General features: G+C 50.3%; 1 protein-coding gene across 1 annotated transcript; it reads right to left on the bottom strand.

Annotated features, from left to right (window-relative positions):
* Nucleotides 1–3,790: 3,790 nt before the first annotated feature.
* On the bottom strand, nucleotides 3,791–17,348 carry LOC129015185 (transmembrane protein 78-like; the record flags this gene model as incomplete). The annotated part of the gene is made up of 2 exons (XM_054452767.1): nucleotides 3,791–3,859; nucleotides 17,274–17,348. Coding segments are annotated over 2 exons (144 nt in total), but the record flags the coding sequence as incomplete, so codon positions are not given.
* Nucleotides 17,349–19,302: the final 1,954 nt, after the last annotated feature.

Raw genomic sequence — 19,302 nt, 5'->3', positions numbered from 1 at the left:
CTGTGACAGCCCCTGCGGTTTCCACTAGCAGGGGGAACTACTGTGGTTGGGGGTTAGGGTGCTGCTCCCAAAGCTTCCTGGGGGCGAATCCCAGCTCTACCACTTTCTAGCTCTGTGGCCTTGGGCAAGTTACCTCTTAGTGATAACACCTGCTTGCATGGGTGTTATGGAGACCAGAACGCTTTTGCTAATACTTAGAATATTAGAGCCATGATGAAAAAAGTTCTTGACTGGTTTTTTGTTGTTGTTGTTTTTGTTTGGTAAATGTAGAACATTCTGTTGACCAGACTGACCTGAGAGGTACTTACTCATAGGAAACCTTCAGTGAACATTTATTGAATGAGTGAATCAAACCATTCATTCCCAAATTAGAGCAGTTTACGTCTGCCTTCCCAGCAACCCTATGACAGTTCCATTTGACAGACAAGGAAACCAAGGCCCAGGCTGCAGAAGTGACTGCCTGAGGCTGCACACCCAGTAAGCAGCAGAGGGTGTGGCAGAGGACAGCAGAGGGTGTGGCAGAGGACTGCACAGGGCGGCCCCACTGCTGCCAGCAAAAAGCCATCTCTTCCTCCACTTTCCATCCTCCCCTTCCCCATTCTTGCTCACCCCCACCCCAGTTTTAATACATTTTCTTCCTTTCTACAAAATCGATGTATGTTCATGGTAGAAAATCAAAGAGAAAATAAAAATATCTCCATTCTCACATGCCCGCTCCTTCACTAGACAAGTGTAAGGAAGACAGAAAGTAGTCGAACCGGCAGGGATTTCATGAACACCTTTATTGTCCCAGATCCTGAGATACAAAGAAATGGAAAGCATGGCGCCTGCATTTGAGGAGCTTACAATGTAATCTAAGAAGTAAAAGATGGGCTGGGTGCAGTGGCTCATGCCTGAAATACCAGCACTTTGGGAGACCGAGGTGGAAGGATCACTTTAGGCCAGGAGTTCAAGACCACCCTAGACAACATACTGAGACCCCATCTCTACAAAAAAAAAAAATTAAAATTAGCCAGACGTGGTGGGGCACACTGTAGTCCCAGCTACTCAGAAGGCTGAAGCAGGAAAATTGCTTGAGCCCAAGAGTTTGCGGCTGCGGTGAGCCATGATCATGCCACGGCACTCCAGCCTGGGTGATAGAGCAAGACCCCATCTGTTTCTCTCTCTCTCTCTGTTTTTTTTTTTTTTTTTGGTAACAGGGTCTTGATATGTTGCCCAGGCTAGTCTTTAACTCCTGGGCTTAAGCAGTCCTTCTGCCTCAGCCTCCCAAAGTGCTGGGATTACCTGAGCGACCACACACAGCACCCCATTTCTTTAAAAAAAAAAAAAAGTGAAAGCCATAAATACCAGTAAAATATTACAAAGTTTGTGCAGATTCCTGGGCTCAGGTCCAGAGAATTCAGATTCATTGAGATTTGGGGCCCAAATCCTGCATTTTTAGCAGGTGGATTCAGGCCATGCTATAAATAACCCTGATCTTTAACCAAAACCTGCATTTTACTATGAAGAATTTCATTTTATTATTATGATGATGATTATTATTATTAAGACAGAGTTGGCCTGTCACCCAGGCTGGAGTGCAGTGGCACAATCATGACTCTATAGCCTTGACCTTCCAGGCTCAAGCCATTCTTCCACCTCCGCCTCCCAAGTAGTTGGGACCAGAAGTGCGTACCACCACACCTGGCTAATTTTTTTTATTTTTTATAGAGACAAGATCTCACTGTGTTGCTTAGGCTGGTCTGGAACTCTTGGCCTCAAGCAGTCCTCCCACCTCAGCCTCCCAAAATGCTGGGATTACAGAGAGGAGCTACCGCACCCGGCCTACGAATTTCAGATATGCAGAAATAAGCAATTTGGCCAATGGCACATGTTCAACCAGGGACTGAAGAATTGGGGCATAAGGTTGAACGCTATGAAATTGCTAATTTAGTAGGTCAAAACCTCAAACATCAGCAATTTCATAGGAGTCGACCTAACAGAATTCAGGCCTCCTGAATGAACCCTGTTATCTGTCACCACAGGAGGCCATCTGATTTTCTGCTCTTTCAAAATTTATTGCACAAAGAATGTGTCAATGTGATCTCGCTTAAGAACAGTGGAGCAACATGGGGGCGCGGTGGCTCACACCTGTAATCCCAGCACTTTGGGAGGCTGAGGCAGGTGGATCACGAGGTCAGGAGATCAAGACCATCCTGGCTAACACAGTGAAACCCCATCTCTACTAAAAATACAAAAAATTAGCCGGGCTTGGTGGCGGGCACCTGTAGTCCCAGCTACTTGAGAGGCTGAGGCAGGAGAATGGCGTGAACCTAGGAGGCGGAGCTTGCAATGAGCCGAGATCGCACCACTGCACTCCATCCAGCCTGGGCGACAGAGCAAGACTCCCTCTCAAAAAAAAAAAAAAAAAAGAACATTGGAGCAATATAAAGCCAACAGATTGTGAGCCATCTCAGCCCTGGAGCCAGGACGGCAAGAAAGGACAGGGCCTTACACTGCTTTCTGTCCCCCAAAGCATCCTACACATAGAAGACCTAGTTGTTTTTTGGTGTTTTTTTGTTTGTTTTTTTGGGATGGAGTTTCACTCTTGTCACCCAGGCTGGAGTGCAATGGCGTGATCTCAGCTCACTGCAACCTCCACCTCCTGGGTTCAAGCGATTCTTCTCTCTTTGCCCCCTGAGTAGCTAGGATTACAGGCGCCCACTACTGCACCTGGCTAATTTTTGTATTATTAGTAGAGATGGGGTTTCACCATATTGGCCAGGCTGGTCTTGAACTCCTGACCTTAGGTGATCTGCCCACCTTGGCCTCCCAAAGTGCTGAGATGACAGGTGTGAGCCACCGTGCCCGCCCGTAGTTGTTATTTTTACTTAATTTTTGAGAAGTTGAGACTCTAGTCTGTCACGTACTCCCCAATTCCAGCAGGCAGCTCTGTAGCAAGGCCTCTCTGTCAGCTGCCTGTCTGGTGTCTGGGGCCCTGGCCCAGTCCCTGCATATGCAGGACATGCCCCCAGAGACAGGGTATTGATCCCTATTTCCTTCAAAATAGCTCTACCTTTGTCACCAGGATAATGGCTTGTTGGTTTTTTTATTTTTTTATCCAAACACAAAAAGGTTAAAAAAGCAAAATCACCTAAAATCCCCCCATTGGCTGAATATCCTTCTAATCATCTCTCTCCTAAATGTTGGGATTCTTTATTTTTGGCTTGTGAAGTCTGACATTTAAATTTGTTGATAGAGATGTATGGTACAACACTTTTTTTTTTTTTTTAGACGGAGTCTCGCACTGTCACCCGACTGGAGCACAATGCCATAGTCTCAGTTCACTGCAACCTCCGCCTCCTGGGTTCAAGCGATTCTCCTGCCTCAGCCTCCCGAGTAGCTGGGATTACAGGCGCCCGCCACCATGCCCAGCTAATTTTTTGTATTTTTAGTGGAGACAGGGTTTCACTATGTTGGCCAGGCTGGTCTCGAACTCCTGACCTCGTGATCCACCCACCTCGGCCTCCCAAAGTGCTGGGATTACAGGCGTGACTCACCGCGCCCGGCCAGAACACTTTTTTTTTGAGATAGAGTCTTGCTCTTCTTGCCCAGGCTGGAGTGCAATGGCACAATCTTGGCTTACCACAAACTCTGCCTCCCAGGTTCAAGCGATTCTCCTGCCTCAGCCTTCCAAGTAGCTGAGATGACAGGCATGTGCCACCATGCAGGCTAATTTTGTATTTTTAGTAGAGATGAGGTTTCTCCATGTTGGTGAGGCTGGTCTCAAACTCCCGACCTCAGATGATCCACCGGCCTCAGCCTCCCAAAGTGCTGAGATTACAGGCGTGAGCCACTGCGCCCGGCCTTGAATTACAATCTTGCCCATAAAAGTGTTCCACCGCCAGGAACACATGAGATGCCTCAAAAAAAAAAAAAAATTGTAATTCATATTTTCAGGATTATGTAAACACTTCATTTCCAGAACCACTGTTTGGACCTCACTATGTGAATACCCTAAATTTTGTTTGTATCCTCATCTTAGATGTATTTGGCAGAGGGTGTTTTTGAAAATAAAACTTATTTATTGACGTTTAAGAGGTACCCAGAAAAGGACACAAATCATAAGTGTATAGCTCAGCGAAGGTTCACAGGGGGAGCAAAAGGACAGGCTCCCGGAAGCACCACCAAGCTCAAAAAACAGGCTGTAAGACACCCCAGCACCCAGGACCCCTTGTGTCCACACCCTGGACTAGTTCTACCTGGCTTTGAGCCTATGTCAGCAGGAGCAGACAGTAAGTAGTCTTACTGTGTGTGTGAGATTCACCTGCGACCTGATATGTAGCAGTCTTTTATTCATTTTCACCACCGTGTCTTATTTTGTTGTATCAATGTACCCCAATTTATCCATTTCTATGTTGATGGATATTTGGGTTATTTCCAGATTTGGGCTGACACAGCTAATGCTGCAGTTAACATTCCTGCACGTGCCTTGCCACACAGCTATGTATGCTTTTCTTTCAGGATATGTAGCGTGGACTTGCTAGGGGAGTGTGTGTGTGTTCACTTTTCAAGATACGTTGCCAGTTTTACGAAGTGATTGTATGAGCTGAACCTCCCACCCGCAGTGTCTGAGAGTTCCCATGTCCTCAGATCTTCAGAACTTTGTGTTATTAGCCTTTTTTTTTTTTTTTTTGGAGACAGGGTCTCACTCTGTCGCCCAGGCTGGAGTGCAGTGGTGCAATCATAACACTGCAGCCTTGACCTCCTGGCTCAAGCGATCCTTCCACCTCAGCCTCCCGAGTAGCTGGGACTACAGGTGTTCGTCACCACACCAAGCTACTTTTTTTGTAGAGACAGAATTTTGCCCTGTTGCCCAGGCTGGTCTCAAACTCCTAGGCTCCAGTGATCTGCCTGCCATGGCCTCCCAAAGTGCTGGGATTACAGGTGTGAGCCACTGCCCCCAGCCATCAGTCTTTTTTATTTTAGACATTTTGGTAGTATGTAGTAGTATCTCACAGATTCTTGGTCTAAATATGAAAAGTAAAACGATACATCTTCTAGACAGGAGGATATATTCATGACCTTGGGCTTGGCAAAGATTTTTAAACAGGACACATAAATGATAAGTTGTGCTACATTAAAATTAAGAACTTTTGTTCATTAAAAAACAGGGTGGTGAAAAGGGAAATCCCACAGTGGGAGATATTTGTAATACAATTACCCAACAATTACCCAGCAAAAGACTTCTTTCCAGAGCCGGGTGCCATGGTACACGCCTGTAGTCCCAGCTAATTGGGAGGCTGAGATGGGAGGATCACTAGAGCCCAGGAGTTTGAGGTTGCGGTGAGTTATGATCACATCACTGCACTCCAGCCCGCATGAGAGAGTGAGACCCCATCTCCAAAAAAAAAAAAACCAACAAAACAAGCCTTCTTTCCAGATTAGGCACATCTCAAAAGAAGATATCCAAATGGCTAGTAAACATATGAAAATTGCCTCACTAATGTCATCAAAGAGAAGCCAAGTGAGCACATGAGTCTGTTTTTGTTTTTGTTTTTTTGAGACAGGGTCTCACTCTTTCTCCTGGCTTGGACTGCTCAAGTGATCCTCCCGCCTTGACCTCCAAAAGTGCTGGGATTACAGACTTGGACAATGGCACCTGGCCATGAGTCTGTTTTCTTCCTTTTCTTTCCTTTTTTTTTTTTTTGTTTTTTTTTTGAATAGTCTCGGCCAGGTGCAGTGGCTCATGCCTATAATCCCAGCACTTTGGGAGGCTGAGGCGAGCGGATCACCTGAGGTCAGGAGTTCAAGACTAGCCTGACCAACATGGAGAAACCCCATCTCTACTAAAAATACAAAATTAGCCGGGCGTGGTGGTGCATGCCTGTAATCCCAGCTAATAGGGAGGCTGAGGCAGGAGAATCGCTTCAACCTGGAAGGCAGAGGTTGCGGTGAGCTGAGATCACGCCACTGCACTCCAGCCTGAGCAACAAGAGGGAAACTCTGTCTAAAAAAAAAAGAAAGAAAGAAAAAAGAAATAGTCTCCCTCTGTTGCCCGGGCTGGGGTATAGTGGCGCAGTCTCGGCTGCAACCTCTGCCTCCCAGGTTCAAGTAATCCTTGCGCATCAGCCTCCCAAGTGGCTGGGATTACGGGCATCCACCACCACAGCCAGCTAACTTTTGTATTTTTAGTAGAGACAGGGTTTTGCCATGTTGGCCAGGCTGGTCTCCAACTCCTGACCTCAAGTGATCTGCCCACCTTGGCCTCCTGAAATGCTGGGATTACAGGTGTGGGCCACCGTGCCTGCCTATGAGTCTTGTTTTATTTGTTTGTTTGTTTGTTTGTTTGAGGTGGAGTGTTGCTCTGTCGCCCAAGCTGGAATGCAGTGGCATGATCTCGGCTCACTGCAGCCTCTGCCTCCTGGGTTCAAGGAATTCTCCTGCCTCAGCCTCCCGAGTAGCTGGGATTACAGGCATGCACCACCATGCCTGGCTAATTTTTTTGTATTTTTAGTAGAGGTGGGGTTTCACCATGTTGGCCAGGCTGGTTTCAAACTCCTGACCTCAAGTGATCCGCCCACCTCGGCCTCCTGAAGTGCTGGGATTATAGGTGTGGGCCATCGCACTGGGCCATGAGTCTGTTTTTTAATGGGAAGAAAATGTTTAGAAGCAGAATCCTCTTCATGTGCACAGTCCAAGTGCCCTGGATACCCCAGGACAATTTCACACGTGTGACTGAGCGTCAGAATGCCTTCAAACAAACAGCAGCCTCCACTGCCTCTTTCAGTCCTAGGCCTGAATATTCTTGAAATTCTTGACCTCAGTACCTGGCCTGGGCACATAGGGAGCAGTGGTTCTTAGTCTGAGGGTTTCAGCTGTGGATCTCTCCTGCACTGTTGAGTGGCCTTCCTTTGGGTGGCTTTTAAGAAAGGCTATAGTCCCACCCTGGATGTCATCACCTACTGCCTCTACCAGCCTGGCCTCCCACCAGTCCTGCCCTGGAGCTCAGAGCAAGACCTCCCAGAATCTGATTGTTCTGTTAATCACCTACGATGCCTGGAATTCTCTCAGTGCCAGCTTTCTGAGGAGCTCAAAACCATTTGCAGATCCTGCTGGTAAAATGGCTGCCCTGAGGTCAGCTGAGCTCTGTGCTAAATTACTTCTGCAATAAGAGGCAATTTTCCAAACTGTGCCTGAGAGTCCCAGAGACCCAGAGCTCCTCACCCACTGGAGGACTTGGGAGGAAGGCAGTGTTTAAACAGACATCCTGGGACTCTCCCGTCAGGGTGGTGGTCTCCATAGTTACTGGGATGTGGTTCTTAAGGTAGATAGAGTATCTGCACACACAGCCCCTCTGCCTTTACACCTGGGCAGAGGGAAGCAGGCAGGACTGCGTCTGGGCAGGCACGTAGGCTGGAAGTAGAGAAAGGAGGGATGCATTTTCACTGGGGGACCCATGGAGCAAAGCAGGTGGGAAAAAAAAAGTCTAGGACCCAAAGAAAGTGCCAGCTTACCTGGGTATCTCCCCATCTTCAGCAAGGGGTCCCTTGGCTCACTTCCCATATGCACGTCCCAAGCAGCCCACCCTGGCACAGCCATAGGTGTTCTGAAGATCCCATGTCTTCCCTGAACCTCCAGGAATGTTGGGCATAGCTGCTCTGAGCTCTGCCCCACCCAGACTCTGCCTTCGAAAGTCTTACCCAGGCTGACTCACTGTCTTTCTATTCCTCAGCCTTCCTGGGTGCTGTGTTTGGGATAACGGAAGGCACGAAGGGTAGCCTGGGGACTGCGGGCAGTGTGGGAAGGCCGCAGACAGGAAGGAACCTGAGTGCCTGGAGGGGCGGGGAGGTATCCGGGGAGGATGGAGCCCCAAGCAAGAAGGGTCGCAGGTGGGGCTCCCATTTGCGTGTCCGGGTGGCAGGGAGGTGACAGTCTGTGGGGGTTTGGGCAGAGAAGGTCAGGAGAGGCAGCTGAGATAGCAGGGGAAGCCCTCCTGCCCCTAGCTGCTACCTCCTGCGCCGTGGTTCCACGGAGCGTCACTCCCTCTGTGACTTCTGGGGCAGCCGATGGGGATGGACAGAGTCTGGCAGTGGGTACAGGAACCCTGCCACAGTGGGTGGCCTTGAACTCCTGAACTCAAACGATCCACCCTCCTCAGCCTCCCGAAGTGCTAGGATTACAGGCGTGAGCCACCGTGCCTACCATGAACTTTATCTGAATTTTAAAATAAGGTGGGGTTCGGCAGCTCATGCCTGTAATCCCAGAACTTTTGGAGGCCGAGGCAGATGAATCGCTAGAGGTCAGGAGTGAGAGACCAGCCTGGGCAACATAGCAAAACCCTGTCTCTATTAAAAATACACAAATTAGATGGGCGTGGTGACGTGCATCTGTAGCCTCAACTACTCAGAGGCTGAGGTGGGAGAATCACGTGACCCCGGGAGGTCGAGGGTGCAATGAGCCCTGATTACGCCGCTGCACTCCGGCCCGTGTGACGGAGCAAGGCCCTGTCTCAAAATAAATAAATAAATAAAATAAAACAATAGTGGAGCATCAGGAAAAGAGATCTGGGAAGGGGGCACAAGGAAGGGGGAACCCTCCTGGGCGGCCTGAAACCCCAGTATGGGGATCACCACCAGCCACCGCCTCTCTCCCACCGCCATGTTAAGGGTCCCAGCTGGGTGTGGGGGGACTGGATTCTGCTTTTCCTCCCTGAGGTCCAGCCTCGAAGAGCCGAGGCCACACACAGCTAGTTCTCATGAGGAGACTGGAAACTCTCCTCCAAGCCTCTCAGGGTTGCAAGGAAACGAAACAGGCATCAGATCCAACCTGTCCAATAAATTCAGTGCAGCGATCAGCCCGTGCCTAACCCGCCACATGCGGGGAGCTCACTGGGTCTTGAGCAGCTCAAGCCCGCTGCTGATTGCCAGAAATTTCCCCCTATGCTGTATGGAAACCATTTCCTGAATCTCCCATACTAACCCCAGTGTCACCCTTAGGGTCCCCCAAGATCCCCACACCTGCCTTCCCCAGGACAGGCTTGCAGAAGTGCCCTCCTCTTCCCGGGAACACGCCCACCGTCAGTCTTCCTCCCTGGCGGTGGCTTAGCTCCCCCACCACGTGGGCTTCTGTCTTCAGCCTGGGCTCCAGTTGGTCCATTCCTCTAACCTCAGCCAGACAGTGGGATATGGAACAAGGGATTAAAGCTTCCCACAGCCATGGGGGCAACGGCAAGGCCTGAGCTTAAGGATAATTTCCCTTCTGTGCAAAGGCCAGGCATTTAGTCTGAATGGGCAGAGTCTGGAAACAGCCACAGCCCAGATGGCCCAGAAGAGCAAGCGACTGTCCCCAACCTGAGCGAGGTCCCTGAGACCCAAGGTGGCTGCTGATCTCTCATCCCCAGAGGTAGGAGGGCAAGTGGGTGGGAGCCTGGGAGGGGGCTCCGGGCAGAGCTCGTGTGTGGGGGTGGGGAGCAGCCTGGTCTCCTACCCTGCCCCAGGTCCCTGGGAGGTGTGGGAAGAGCTTCCTCCCTTTGCCCTCTCTCTTCACCTCCTCTCAATACTTAATGCCACCTTCTGGGTGCCCGCTGTGTGCCCAGCACTTTCCTGTACCCCTTCTCGGTGAATTTTCAAAAATATTATCTTTAGTTTCTTACAGCAGAAGTCATATGTACTCCAGTTTGTTTGCAATGTAAGGATCACAAAAAATCTATACAGACAAAGCAGCGGCTGCACTGTGGGTTCCCTCCCACCCCCACCTCTGCCCCCACCCCCACCCAGGCATGGTGGAGTGTGAGCCATTCCAACTGAAATTAAATGAGATATTGAAATTAAATGGCATGTAGAGAAGAGAGTTCATTTTCTTCTCACCGTTGGCTGGCAGCGCCTGGAGGGAGGATCGCGTTCATTTGATGCACAATTCATTTGCTCGTGGAGAAGTCGCTGCCGGAAGAGAATTTCTGAGCATCCAGCTTTTTTCTCGGGAGCTGCAGGGGAGCTGTAACCACCCTCCATCCTCAGCTGAGGCAGGCAGGGGCTCCTGGGGAGGTGAGCTGGCTCTCCAGGCTCCCAGGACAACTTAAGGGCGGGCTCTAGGACTCAAGGGTCCCCCTTCTGTGCGGACACCACTCTGTCAAATATTTTTATGGCTGAAAGATGGAAAGATGGGGCGATTGGTTGTGAAGTCCTCAGCAACCTTTGATACGCGGATGGACCCTGGTGTGCCAGGGGTGCCCTTCCAGAGAGACTGGGCCATAGGGAGAGGGCCCAGCCCCGAGGCTCAGCCGTAAGCCGTCAGCAGCCAGCGCGGTACCACCTGCCTCTTAAGGGGTTAGCCCAGGCACCAAGCGCCAGTGGGTGATGTGGCACCTGTAGACTTTAAAAATAATTTTCAATCTCTGGAAAAGGAAAGAAATGAGCATTGATTAGAGGCAGTATACAGAAGGGGGTAAAAATGCAAATTCTGAACCTGACTGAGTTCAAATCCTGGCTCCGCCACTTACCTCGCTGGTTAACTCTGGGCAACTTACTTCGCCGCCCTGTGCCTCAGCGTCCTACCTGTAAAATGGGATCATAATGAGTGTCTGCCTTTTATGCGTGCTGTGCTTACGTGACTCTTTGGTGTCTAGCACATAGCAAGCTCTCACTAAATGTTCACGACTGCTAATGATGAGGGGCTTCCGTTTCCAGATGCTGGTCATTAAAACATGGCTGCATTTTTGTCCTACATCAGAATAGTTCCACTGACATAGATACTGTCATCCCTGTTTTTCAGATGTGGGAACTGAAGCACAGAGAGATTAGGGGCTTGCTCAAGGTCAGTCATTCTTTTTTTTTTTTTTTTTTTGAGACGGAGTCTCGCTCTGTCACCCAGGCTGGAGTGTAGTGGTGCGATCTCGGCTCACTGCAAGCTCCGCCTCCTAGGTTCACGCCATTCTCCTGCCTCAGCCTCCCAAGTAGTTGGGACTACAGGCACCCGCCACCAAGCCTGGCTAATTTTTTGTATTTTTAGTAGAGATGGGGTTTCACCATGTTAGCCAGGATGGTCTCGATCTCCTGACCTTGTGATCCGCCTGCCTCAGCCTCCCAAAGTGCTGGGATTACAGGCGTGAGCCACCACGCCCGGCCTAATTTTTGTATTTTTAGTAGAGATGGGGTTTCACCATGTTGGCCAGGATGGTCTCAATCTCGACCTCACGATCTGCCCGCCTTGGCCTCCCAAAGTGCTGGGATTGCAGGTGTGAGCCACTGCGCCCGGCCAAGCCCGGAATTATATCAGGGTCAGCTCCACGACTAGGCAGAGATCCCCTCGGTAAAGGGTCTGGGTGTCCCTGTGTTTTGTATTCCTAGACCTAGACCTGCACGGTCCTGACTGGCAGCCAGCAGCCACAGGTGGCTCCAGAGCCCTTGACCCCTGGCTGGCTCGAATCAAGGTGTGCTTTAATGTGAAATACACACCAGCTTTCCAAGACTTAAGACAAAAAGAAGAGAAATGGAAGCTTACTTTAATATTTTAATATTAAATCAAATATTAATATTGATTTAACATTAAAATAATTTTAATATTGATGACATGCTGAAATGATAATTTTTGGATAAATTGGGTTAAATGAAAGATGTTATTACAATCAATTTCACCTGTTTCTTTTTACTTTTCTTTTTTTAACGTGGCTACTGGGAAATTGTAAGTGGCACTTGTGGCTTGAGCTAGATTTCTATTGGCCTTAGGCCTTGACGGCCTGGCACCCCACAGGAGGTGCCCAGGAGAGCTTCGTAAATGGATGAACGGATGAATGAATGAATAAGCGAGTAAGTGAGTGAATGAAGGAGTGTGGGAGGGAACAGACCCTTGAGAATAGGACCACGGTGCATCAGAGTCCCAGCTGGCCCCATCCCTGGTGTTCTCAGACTGTGCAGAGAGGCGGGTCCATTGGTGAGGGGCCTGATGCCAGGTGAAGTGAGTGAATGGGCTGAGGAGCCGTGCCCATGAAGGACTGCCCGAGCATCCTCCAGCCAGCCTACTCCCTGGGCAGGGCCTCACGGAAAGCCCCACACTGACCCGGGAAGCAGCATCCTGCAGAACAGCTCAGGCCCCTCTGGGGTCCAGTGTGCACCCCCGGCCCCTCCCAGCCCCTGGCCGATGCATGTGACACCCCCATGCTTCTAGCACTGCCTCCCGTGTGTTCATCCAAAGCCCACGGGGGGCCAGGACCACACTGTAGCAGGCTTCGAGCCACCTACTCTGCCTGCCCCGGAGGCCTAACGGAAGAAGAATGCCAAAGCTGTGCTCAGCCCCCAGGATGCAGTGCCCAGGCCAGCCCCAGCAGGGGCCTGCACACCATGGCACCCACTTTGATGCTCGAGAAAAGTTAACTTTGAAGCTGCCAGTCCGAGCAGCTGAGCCAGGCAGGCTTTAGGAAGAGTGTTAAGGCTTCTAACCCTGCAGCCTCTTGTTCACCCATGTACAGATGGGGCACGTGGTCTGAATCTCGCAGGGAAGCCCGCTGGACTCGACAGCACTTCCCTCTCTTTTCAAAGATGTGTGGAAACCCTACTCATTTGGAACACTTGGGAAAAAATATTTTACTTAAGGTTTCAGGTAACTGACTTTTAGCACCTTAAGCACAATGCTTGATTAAACATGGTAATGGTTTTAGGGGAGAAATGTCTAACAATGGCATTTATCCTTTTCTTTATGACAAATGGTGGTGTAGAGAGGAACGAGGCTGGACTCTGTTGGACCAAAATGCTCTTGGCACTACTGGGTGTGTAGCACCGGACTGGGAGTCCCTCCACAGCTCTCCCAGCAGCCACCCTGTTTGGATGTTGGGTCTCCTTTTCACAGTTCTTCATTCTCCTCCCCTGGTCATCAGCTCTAGCTCCTGCTGCATCAGGGCAGGGCGGCATGTTCAACCTCCTTCCCTGGAACCCCTCCCCAACAGCCTACCTAAACCATCTTCAGACAGCTGCTTCTGCTACACTCAGCTGGAAAAGCCAAGCTTATTCAGCATATGTACAGTTAGGCCAAAAGTTTGGGCCTGCTCTTGCCTCTGATGGCTGGGTGGTCTTTAGTGCCAGGCTTTGGGTCCCTAGGCTCCTCTGCTGCCTCCTGATTCTCTGTTGAGGTGTGGACAGGTGAGGTCCCCAGGCGTGCCCTCAAATAAATGGCATTCCTGTCCTTCTCAGGATATAATTGGTCTATGAACAGAAATGCCTATTGCTCGAAGGCAAGAAGTTCTCTGCAGTTAGCAAAGTACCAATCTTTGTGTCTTTGAGATGGTTTCAACATCTGCTACTTCCTGAATTTGGCAGGAAATAATTAATTCAACAAAGCAAGCTCACCCATGGGCTGAGTGGGGCACAAGGCTGCAATCTGGGAGCTATGCTTAATCCCTATCTGCCTGGCCACAGATCCCATCCCTGCCCCTACCCTACCCACCCCACGTCTCAGGGAATCACTTTACCTCTCCACTCCCCCACACACCCATCTTTCCATACCACAGTGTCAACCCCAAGCAAAGCTGGCGCCTCTGACTCTGTTGTTTTGGGAGGTCCCACTCCCGAGCCCAGCAAGCTTATTAAAAAAATCCCACCCATTTACACCATTAAATACCATTTGTTCTGGAACATTTAAAAACTAATTTTTATAATTTTGCATTTGAAATTATTTGGCTATAGGTAGCTTAAATGTAATGGTGGGCTGGGCGTGGTGGCTCACGCCTATAATCCCAGCACTCTGGGAGACCAAGGCGACCTCACCTGAGGTCGGGAGTTCGAGACCATCCTGACCAACATGGAGAAACCCCATACCTACTAAAAATACAAAATTAGCCGGGCATGGTGGTGCATGCCTGTAATCCCAGTTACTTGGGAGGCTGAGGCAGGAGAATCGCTTGGCAATCATGCATATTCAGGAAGATTGGTGAAGCTAAACTTCATTTTGCTTCTAAACATACTGAAATCGTGAAGACTACACTTAATGACAGAGTTTCTGTGTCTTAAGTAAACTTTTATTAGCTTGGATTTTGCAGTTTTCTCCGTATTTTAGAACCCATAAGATTTTTGTTTTTTTGTTTTTTAACTTTTGGACTAGATAACACATTTTCATGATCCAAGTTGCAAGAGGAACAAAGGACATAGAGAAAAAGTCTCCCAGGACCTCTGCCCGCCCCATTCCCTTCCTCACGGGCAGCCAAAAGCCCTGGTTTCCAGTGGAACCTTATGGAGATGTTTTATGCTTTAAAAAGTGCAGATCCAGGTTCTCCTCCCTTTTTATTTTTATTTTTATTTTGAGACGGAGTCTCGCTCTGTCACCCAGGCTAGAGGGCAGTGGTGTGATCTCAGCTCATTGCAACAACCTCCACCTCCCAGGTTCAAGCGATTCTCCTGCCTCAGCCTCCCCAGTAGCTGGGATTTCAGGTGCCCACCACCACGCCCGGCTAATTTTTGTATTTTTAGTAGAGACGGGGTTTCACCATATTGGCCAGGCTGGTCTCGAACTCCTGACCTCGCGATCCGCCCGTCTTGGCCTCCCAAAGTGCTGGGACTACAGGCGTGAGCCACTGCGCCCAGCCTCTCCTCCCTTTTTTATGCAATGATTGAACATTTGTATGGTCTTCTACACCTTGCATTTTTTCACTTGGAGATCTTTCCATATCAGAACATAACAGCCTAGGCACAGTGCCATGCACTTGTAATCTCAGCACTTTGGGAGGCTAAAGCAGGAGGATCACTTGAGGCCAGGAGGTTGAGACCAGCTGGGGCAATATAGTGAGACCCCATTTTTACGAAAAATGAAAACAATTAGCCAGGCATGGTGGCATGCTCCTGTACTCCCAGTTCCTTGGGAGGCTGATATGGGAGAATCGCTTGAGCCCAGATGGTGGAGGTTGCAGTGAGCTATGATACGCCACTGCACTCCAGCCTGGGCCACAGAGCAAGATCTCGTCTCAAAAACAACAACAACAAAAAGACAGGATATAAAAGCTTTGTCATTCTTTGTCATTCTTTATTTCTTTATGGCTACAAAGCAATCTTTTGCTTTTGGTTTTGAGGGGTTTTTTCCACTCTGAAACATCTTTATAGGCTTCTGGGGAGCTCACCGACCCAGGCATTGCCCACCTCCCGGCACAGTCCCCATTCTCCTGACTGAGTTCTCTGTGCCCCAACAGCCCTGCCTTGCGCCCACTCACCCCAGCAGCAGGTGGAGCCAGCTTCCCAGGCAGCCACTGATCTGGCCGCCCGCCCGCCCCTACTGAAAATGCCTCCATAGCCAGCTGCTAGCATCGGCACAGAGTCCCAGAATGAGACCCCAGCACCTGCAGGTCTCCGAGGATCACACTGCCCACGCCCTCGGGTCCAGTCCATCAGCCTCCTAACCTGCTGATCCTGCCCTCCCGGCCCTGCCCTCTCTAATCCCAGCCCTGCCATCTGCCCCTCCGGCCCCTCCACTTTGCTTCCACACCCACCTCACGCTCACCGTCAGTCAGGGTCTCTGCCCATGGCCTCAGGCTCCATGAGGCAGGGGTCTTGCTTGTCTGTTCCCCAGACTGCCAGCACCTGACCAAGTGTCCAGCACGTATGAGATGCTCAGGAAATAATGTCAGGAATGAATGAGCAAGTGAGAGACTGCCGTAATTCTTCCTGTCCCAAGCATGGGCTAGGAAATTTGAGACCTGACTCATAAACCCAAATGCCCCCACTCATGGGGGACCTCCGGCAGCTCACTCCCCATGTGACAGCTTGACCCTCCTTGCCTGCATCAGTGGGGAGCCCCCAAGGCCCGTTGCGGCTCCTCCGTCGTCTTCAGCGCCCCACCTGTCTCTTTTCCTCCCGTTCATCTCCTGCCGTCCCATGGCTTCTGCTTTCTGGCTTCCTTCCTCTTTCCGTGTGAATCTTCTTGTTTTCTTAGCACCAACTTTGCCCTCCTACCTCCTCCCCGCAGGAGGGCTGCCCCCCATGACCAGGGGCCAGGCTGTTCCTCTTTCTATGTGTGTTTTTGAGACAGGTTCTCACTCAGTTACCCAGGCTGGAGTGCAGTGGCGCGATCGTAACTCTGCGGCCTTGAACTCCCGGGCTCAAGTGATCCTCCCACCCCAGCCTCCCGAGTAGCTGGGACTACAGGCATGCACCACCATGTCCAGCTAATTTTTAAATTTGTTTTCTTCCCTTGTTGCCCAGGTGTGGAACTCCTAGCCTCAAGCCATCCTCCTGCCTAAGCCCTCCAAAGTGTTGGGGTTACAGGTGCACACTGCCATGCCCAGCTATGTTCCTCCCTCTCTGCTGCAGGGCCAGCCATTGGGACTGCGGGGCCCATGCACCCTCAGCTCTGCCACAGCAGTGGGGCTGCCTGGCATCTGTGGCATCTGTGGGTTATGTGGTCATGTCAGGGCCTGGCTGCTGTGCTGGGTAAAGCGCCCCTTCCCTCCCTTGACTTCCCTTCCCTCCATTATTGTTTTATTACAGCCTCATTGAGGAGGCATTTTTTTTTTTTTTTTTTTGGAGACAGAATCTCGCTCTGTCGCCCAGGCTGAAGTGCAATGGTGCGATCTCAGCTCACTGCAACCTCCACCTCCCGGGTTCAAGCAATTCTCCTGCCTCAGCCTCCTGAGTAGCTGGGATTATAGGTGTGTGCCACCATGTCCGGCTAATTTTTGTATTTTTAGTAGAGATGAGGTTTCACCATGTTGGCCAGGCTGGTCTCAAACTCCTGATCTCATGATCTGCCCACTTTGGCCTCCCAAAGTTCTGGGATTACAGGCGTGAGCCAGTGCATCTGGCAAGGAGGCATTTTCATGTCATAAAATTCACCTATTTTAAGTATTCAATTCAATACTTTCAGTGAATTGACAGGTCTCTCTGCCCCTTTGCAGGCCCTCCTCCTTCCCAGCCTCAGTCCCAGGTAACAACCCATCTGTTCTCTGTCGCTAAGGACTTGCTTGTTTTGGACATTCCATATAAATGGAGCCATACAGTATGTAGTGTTGTGTGACTGGCTTCCTTAAGCATAATGTTTTTGAGGTTTATCTACATTGTAGCATGTATTGGCACTTTATTTCTATTATGGCTGAATAATACTCCATCGTAGTCCTGGCACGGGGGCCCACATCTATAATCCCAGCACTTTGGGAAGCCAAGGCGGGCAGATCGCTTGAGCCCAGGAGTTCCAGACCAGCCTGGGCAATATGGTGAAACCTCACTCTACAAAAAAAATACAAAAATTACTGTATTTTTATATACAAAATGCTGTGGTAGTGCATTTTGCCCAGCTACTCAGGAGGCTGAGGTGGGAGGATCACTTGAGCCTGGGAGGTCAAAGCTGCAGTGAGCCAAGATCATGCCACTGCACTCCAGCCTGGGTGACAGAGTGAGACCCTGTCTTCCCAAAAACACAAAAACACCCGCCATCATCTGGCTGGACCACATTTGCTTTATCCGTTCATTCGTTGACCCACAACCCACAGTTGGGTTGTTTCCATTTGTGGCTACTGTGAGTCAAGCACTGTGAACATGAGTGTCTAAGTCTTTATATGAACATGTGTTCTCTTGGCTAGTACCTAGAAATGAAATTGATGGATCACATGGTAAATAAATGCTTAACTTTTTAAGATTCTGCCAAACTGTTTTCCAAAGTGGCTATATTATTTTACATTCCCAGCAGTAATTTAAGCATTCTTACCCACCCTTACCAATATTTATTTTCTTTTTTTAAAAAATCACAGCCATCCTAGTGTGTATGAAATGGGATCTCACTGTGGTTTTGATTTGCATTTCCCCGATGACTAATGATGTTGAGCATCTTTTCACGTGTGTGTTGGCCATTTGTATATCTTCTTTGGTGAAATGTCTACTGAAATCTTCTGCCCAGTGGTGTTTTTGTTTTTGAGACACGGTCTCGCTCTGTTACCCAGGCTGGAGTGCAGTGGTGCGATCATAGCTCACTGCAGCCTCGACCTCCTGGGCTCAAATGATCCTCCTGCCTCAGCCTCCCGAGTAGCTGGGACCACAGGCACATACCACCATGCCTGGCTAATTTTTTACTTTTTGTAGAGACGGGGTCTCCCTGTGTTGCCCAAGTTAGTCTGGAACTCCCAGGTCAAGCCATTCTCCTGCCTTGGCCTCCCAAATTGCTGGGATTACAGGTTGAGGGAGTGCGCCCAGCCCAGTCTTTTGGGGTTTTTTTTGGTTTTTGAGGTTTTTTTTTTTGAGACGGAGTCTCACTCTGTCGCCCAGGCTGGAGTGCAGTGGCGTGATCTCAGCTCACTGCAACTTCCGCCTCCTGGTTCAAGCTATTCCCTGCCTCAGCCTCCCGAGTCTTTTTTTTTTTTTTTTTAAAGACAGGGTCTTGCTATTTTGATGACGTTGCCAACTATTCTTGGGACTTCCCCTCTGTTGGGAGACGCTTTTTGTGCTAGGTGCAACGGCCTGGGCTTGAGTTGAGTTTCCTGTTGTCCCTTTAACACCTGGGTGGCCACTGTGTGTGAGTCTGATCCATGTCCACTGAGGGACAGCACAATGAGAATCCCAATCAGACTGCCTGGCGGGAACCCGGGCTCTGACCCCCACTCACCTGGGGCAAAAGTGAGGACACCGCTCTATGCATCAGTCACTTCATCTGCAAAAGGGGAATCAAAATAGTACTGACCTCAGAAGTCTATGCAAATTTTGTATTTGAAGCAGTGCATGGAACTTAAGCAGCTCACCACAAACACTAGCTATGATTCGTCTGGTTCCCTCGACTTCATGGTGAATTAACATTCACGCTCACTCCATCTTCACAGCGGTCCTCTGAGTGGTTCTCCTTCGCCCATGCTGGGGTGAAACGCTGACACTCAGAGAGGCCGAATGACGTCGCTGAGGTCTCACACAGCCCGTGAGGGGCTGCCGAGGCTTCAATCCAGGTCAGGGGTTTCCAGATCCCCTGCCACCTCGCTCCCCGACGGCTGCTCCCAGGAAGACAAAGTGAGGTTCATTCCATCCGTCTGAAATCTCAGGCAGAGGCTGTTCCGACGTCCCTGGGCCCCACACTGATGCTGCTCAATAAACCAGTGCCTGCCAGGGGCCCGGGCATAGGGCTCAGTAGTGAGAGACTCAGCTCCCACTGCTGCAAGAGGAACCCTTGGCCCTAAGGGAGGCAGAGCTGTGGGGGACGGGGATAGAGGGCGCTGGTGTTTGGGGACACACTCAGGAGGCCGGTGTGGGGCATGAGGAGGGGGCATCTCAGAGCGGGGGCTGCAGAGCCTCAGGCTGAGCCTCCTGCATGGATGGGGTGTCCCTGCCTGTCCCCCTGCCACCAACCCCACTCCTGGGGCCTGTCTCCCCAGAG

This window comes from Pongo pygmaeus, chromosome 18 (genome assembly GCF_028885625.2).
Source record: "Pongo pygmaeus isolate AG05252 chromosome 18, NHGRI_mPonPyg2-v2.0_pri, whole genome shotgun sequence".
NCBI lineage: Eukaryota > Metazoa > Chordata > Mammalia > Primates > Hominidae > Pongo > Pongo pygmaeus.
Note: the sequence above shows the minus strand (reverse complement) of the source record. Positions and strands in the feature narration are given on the sequence as shown.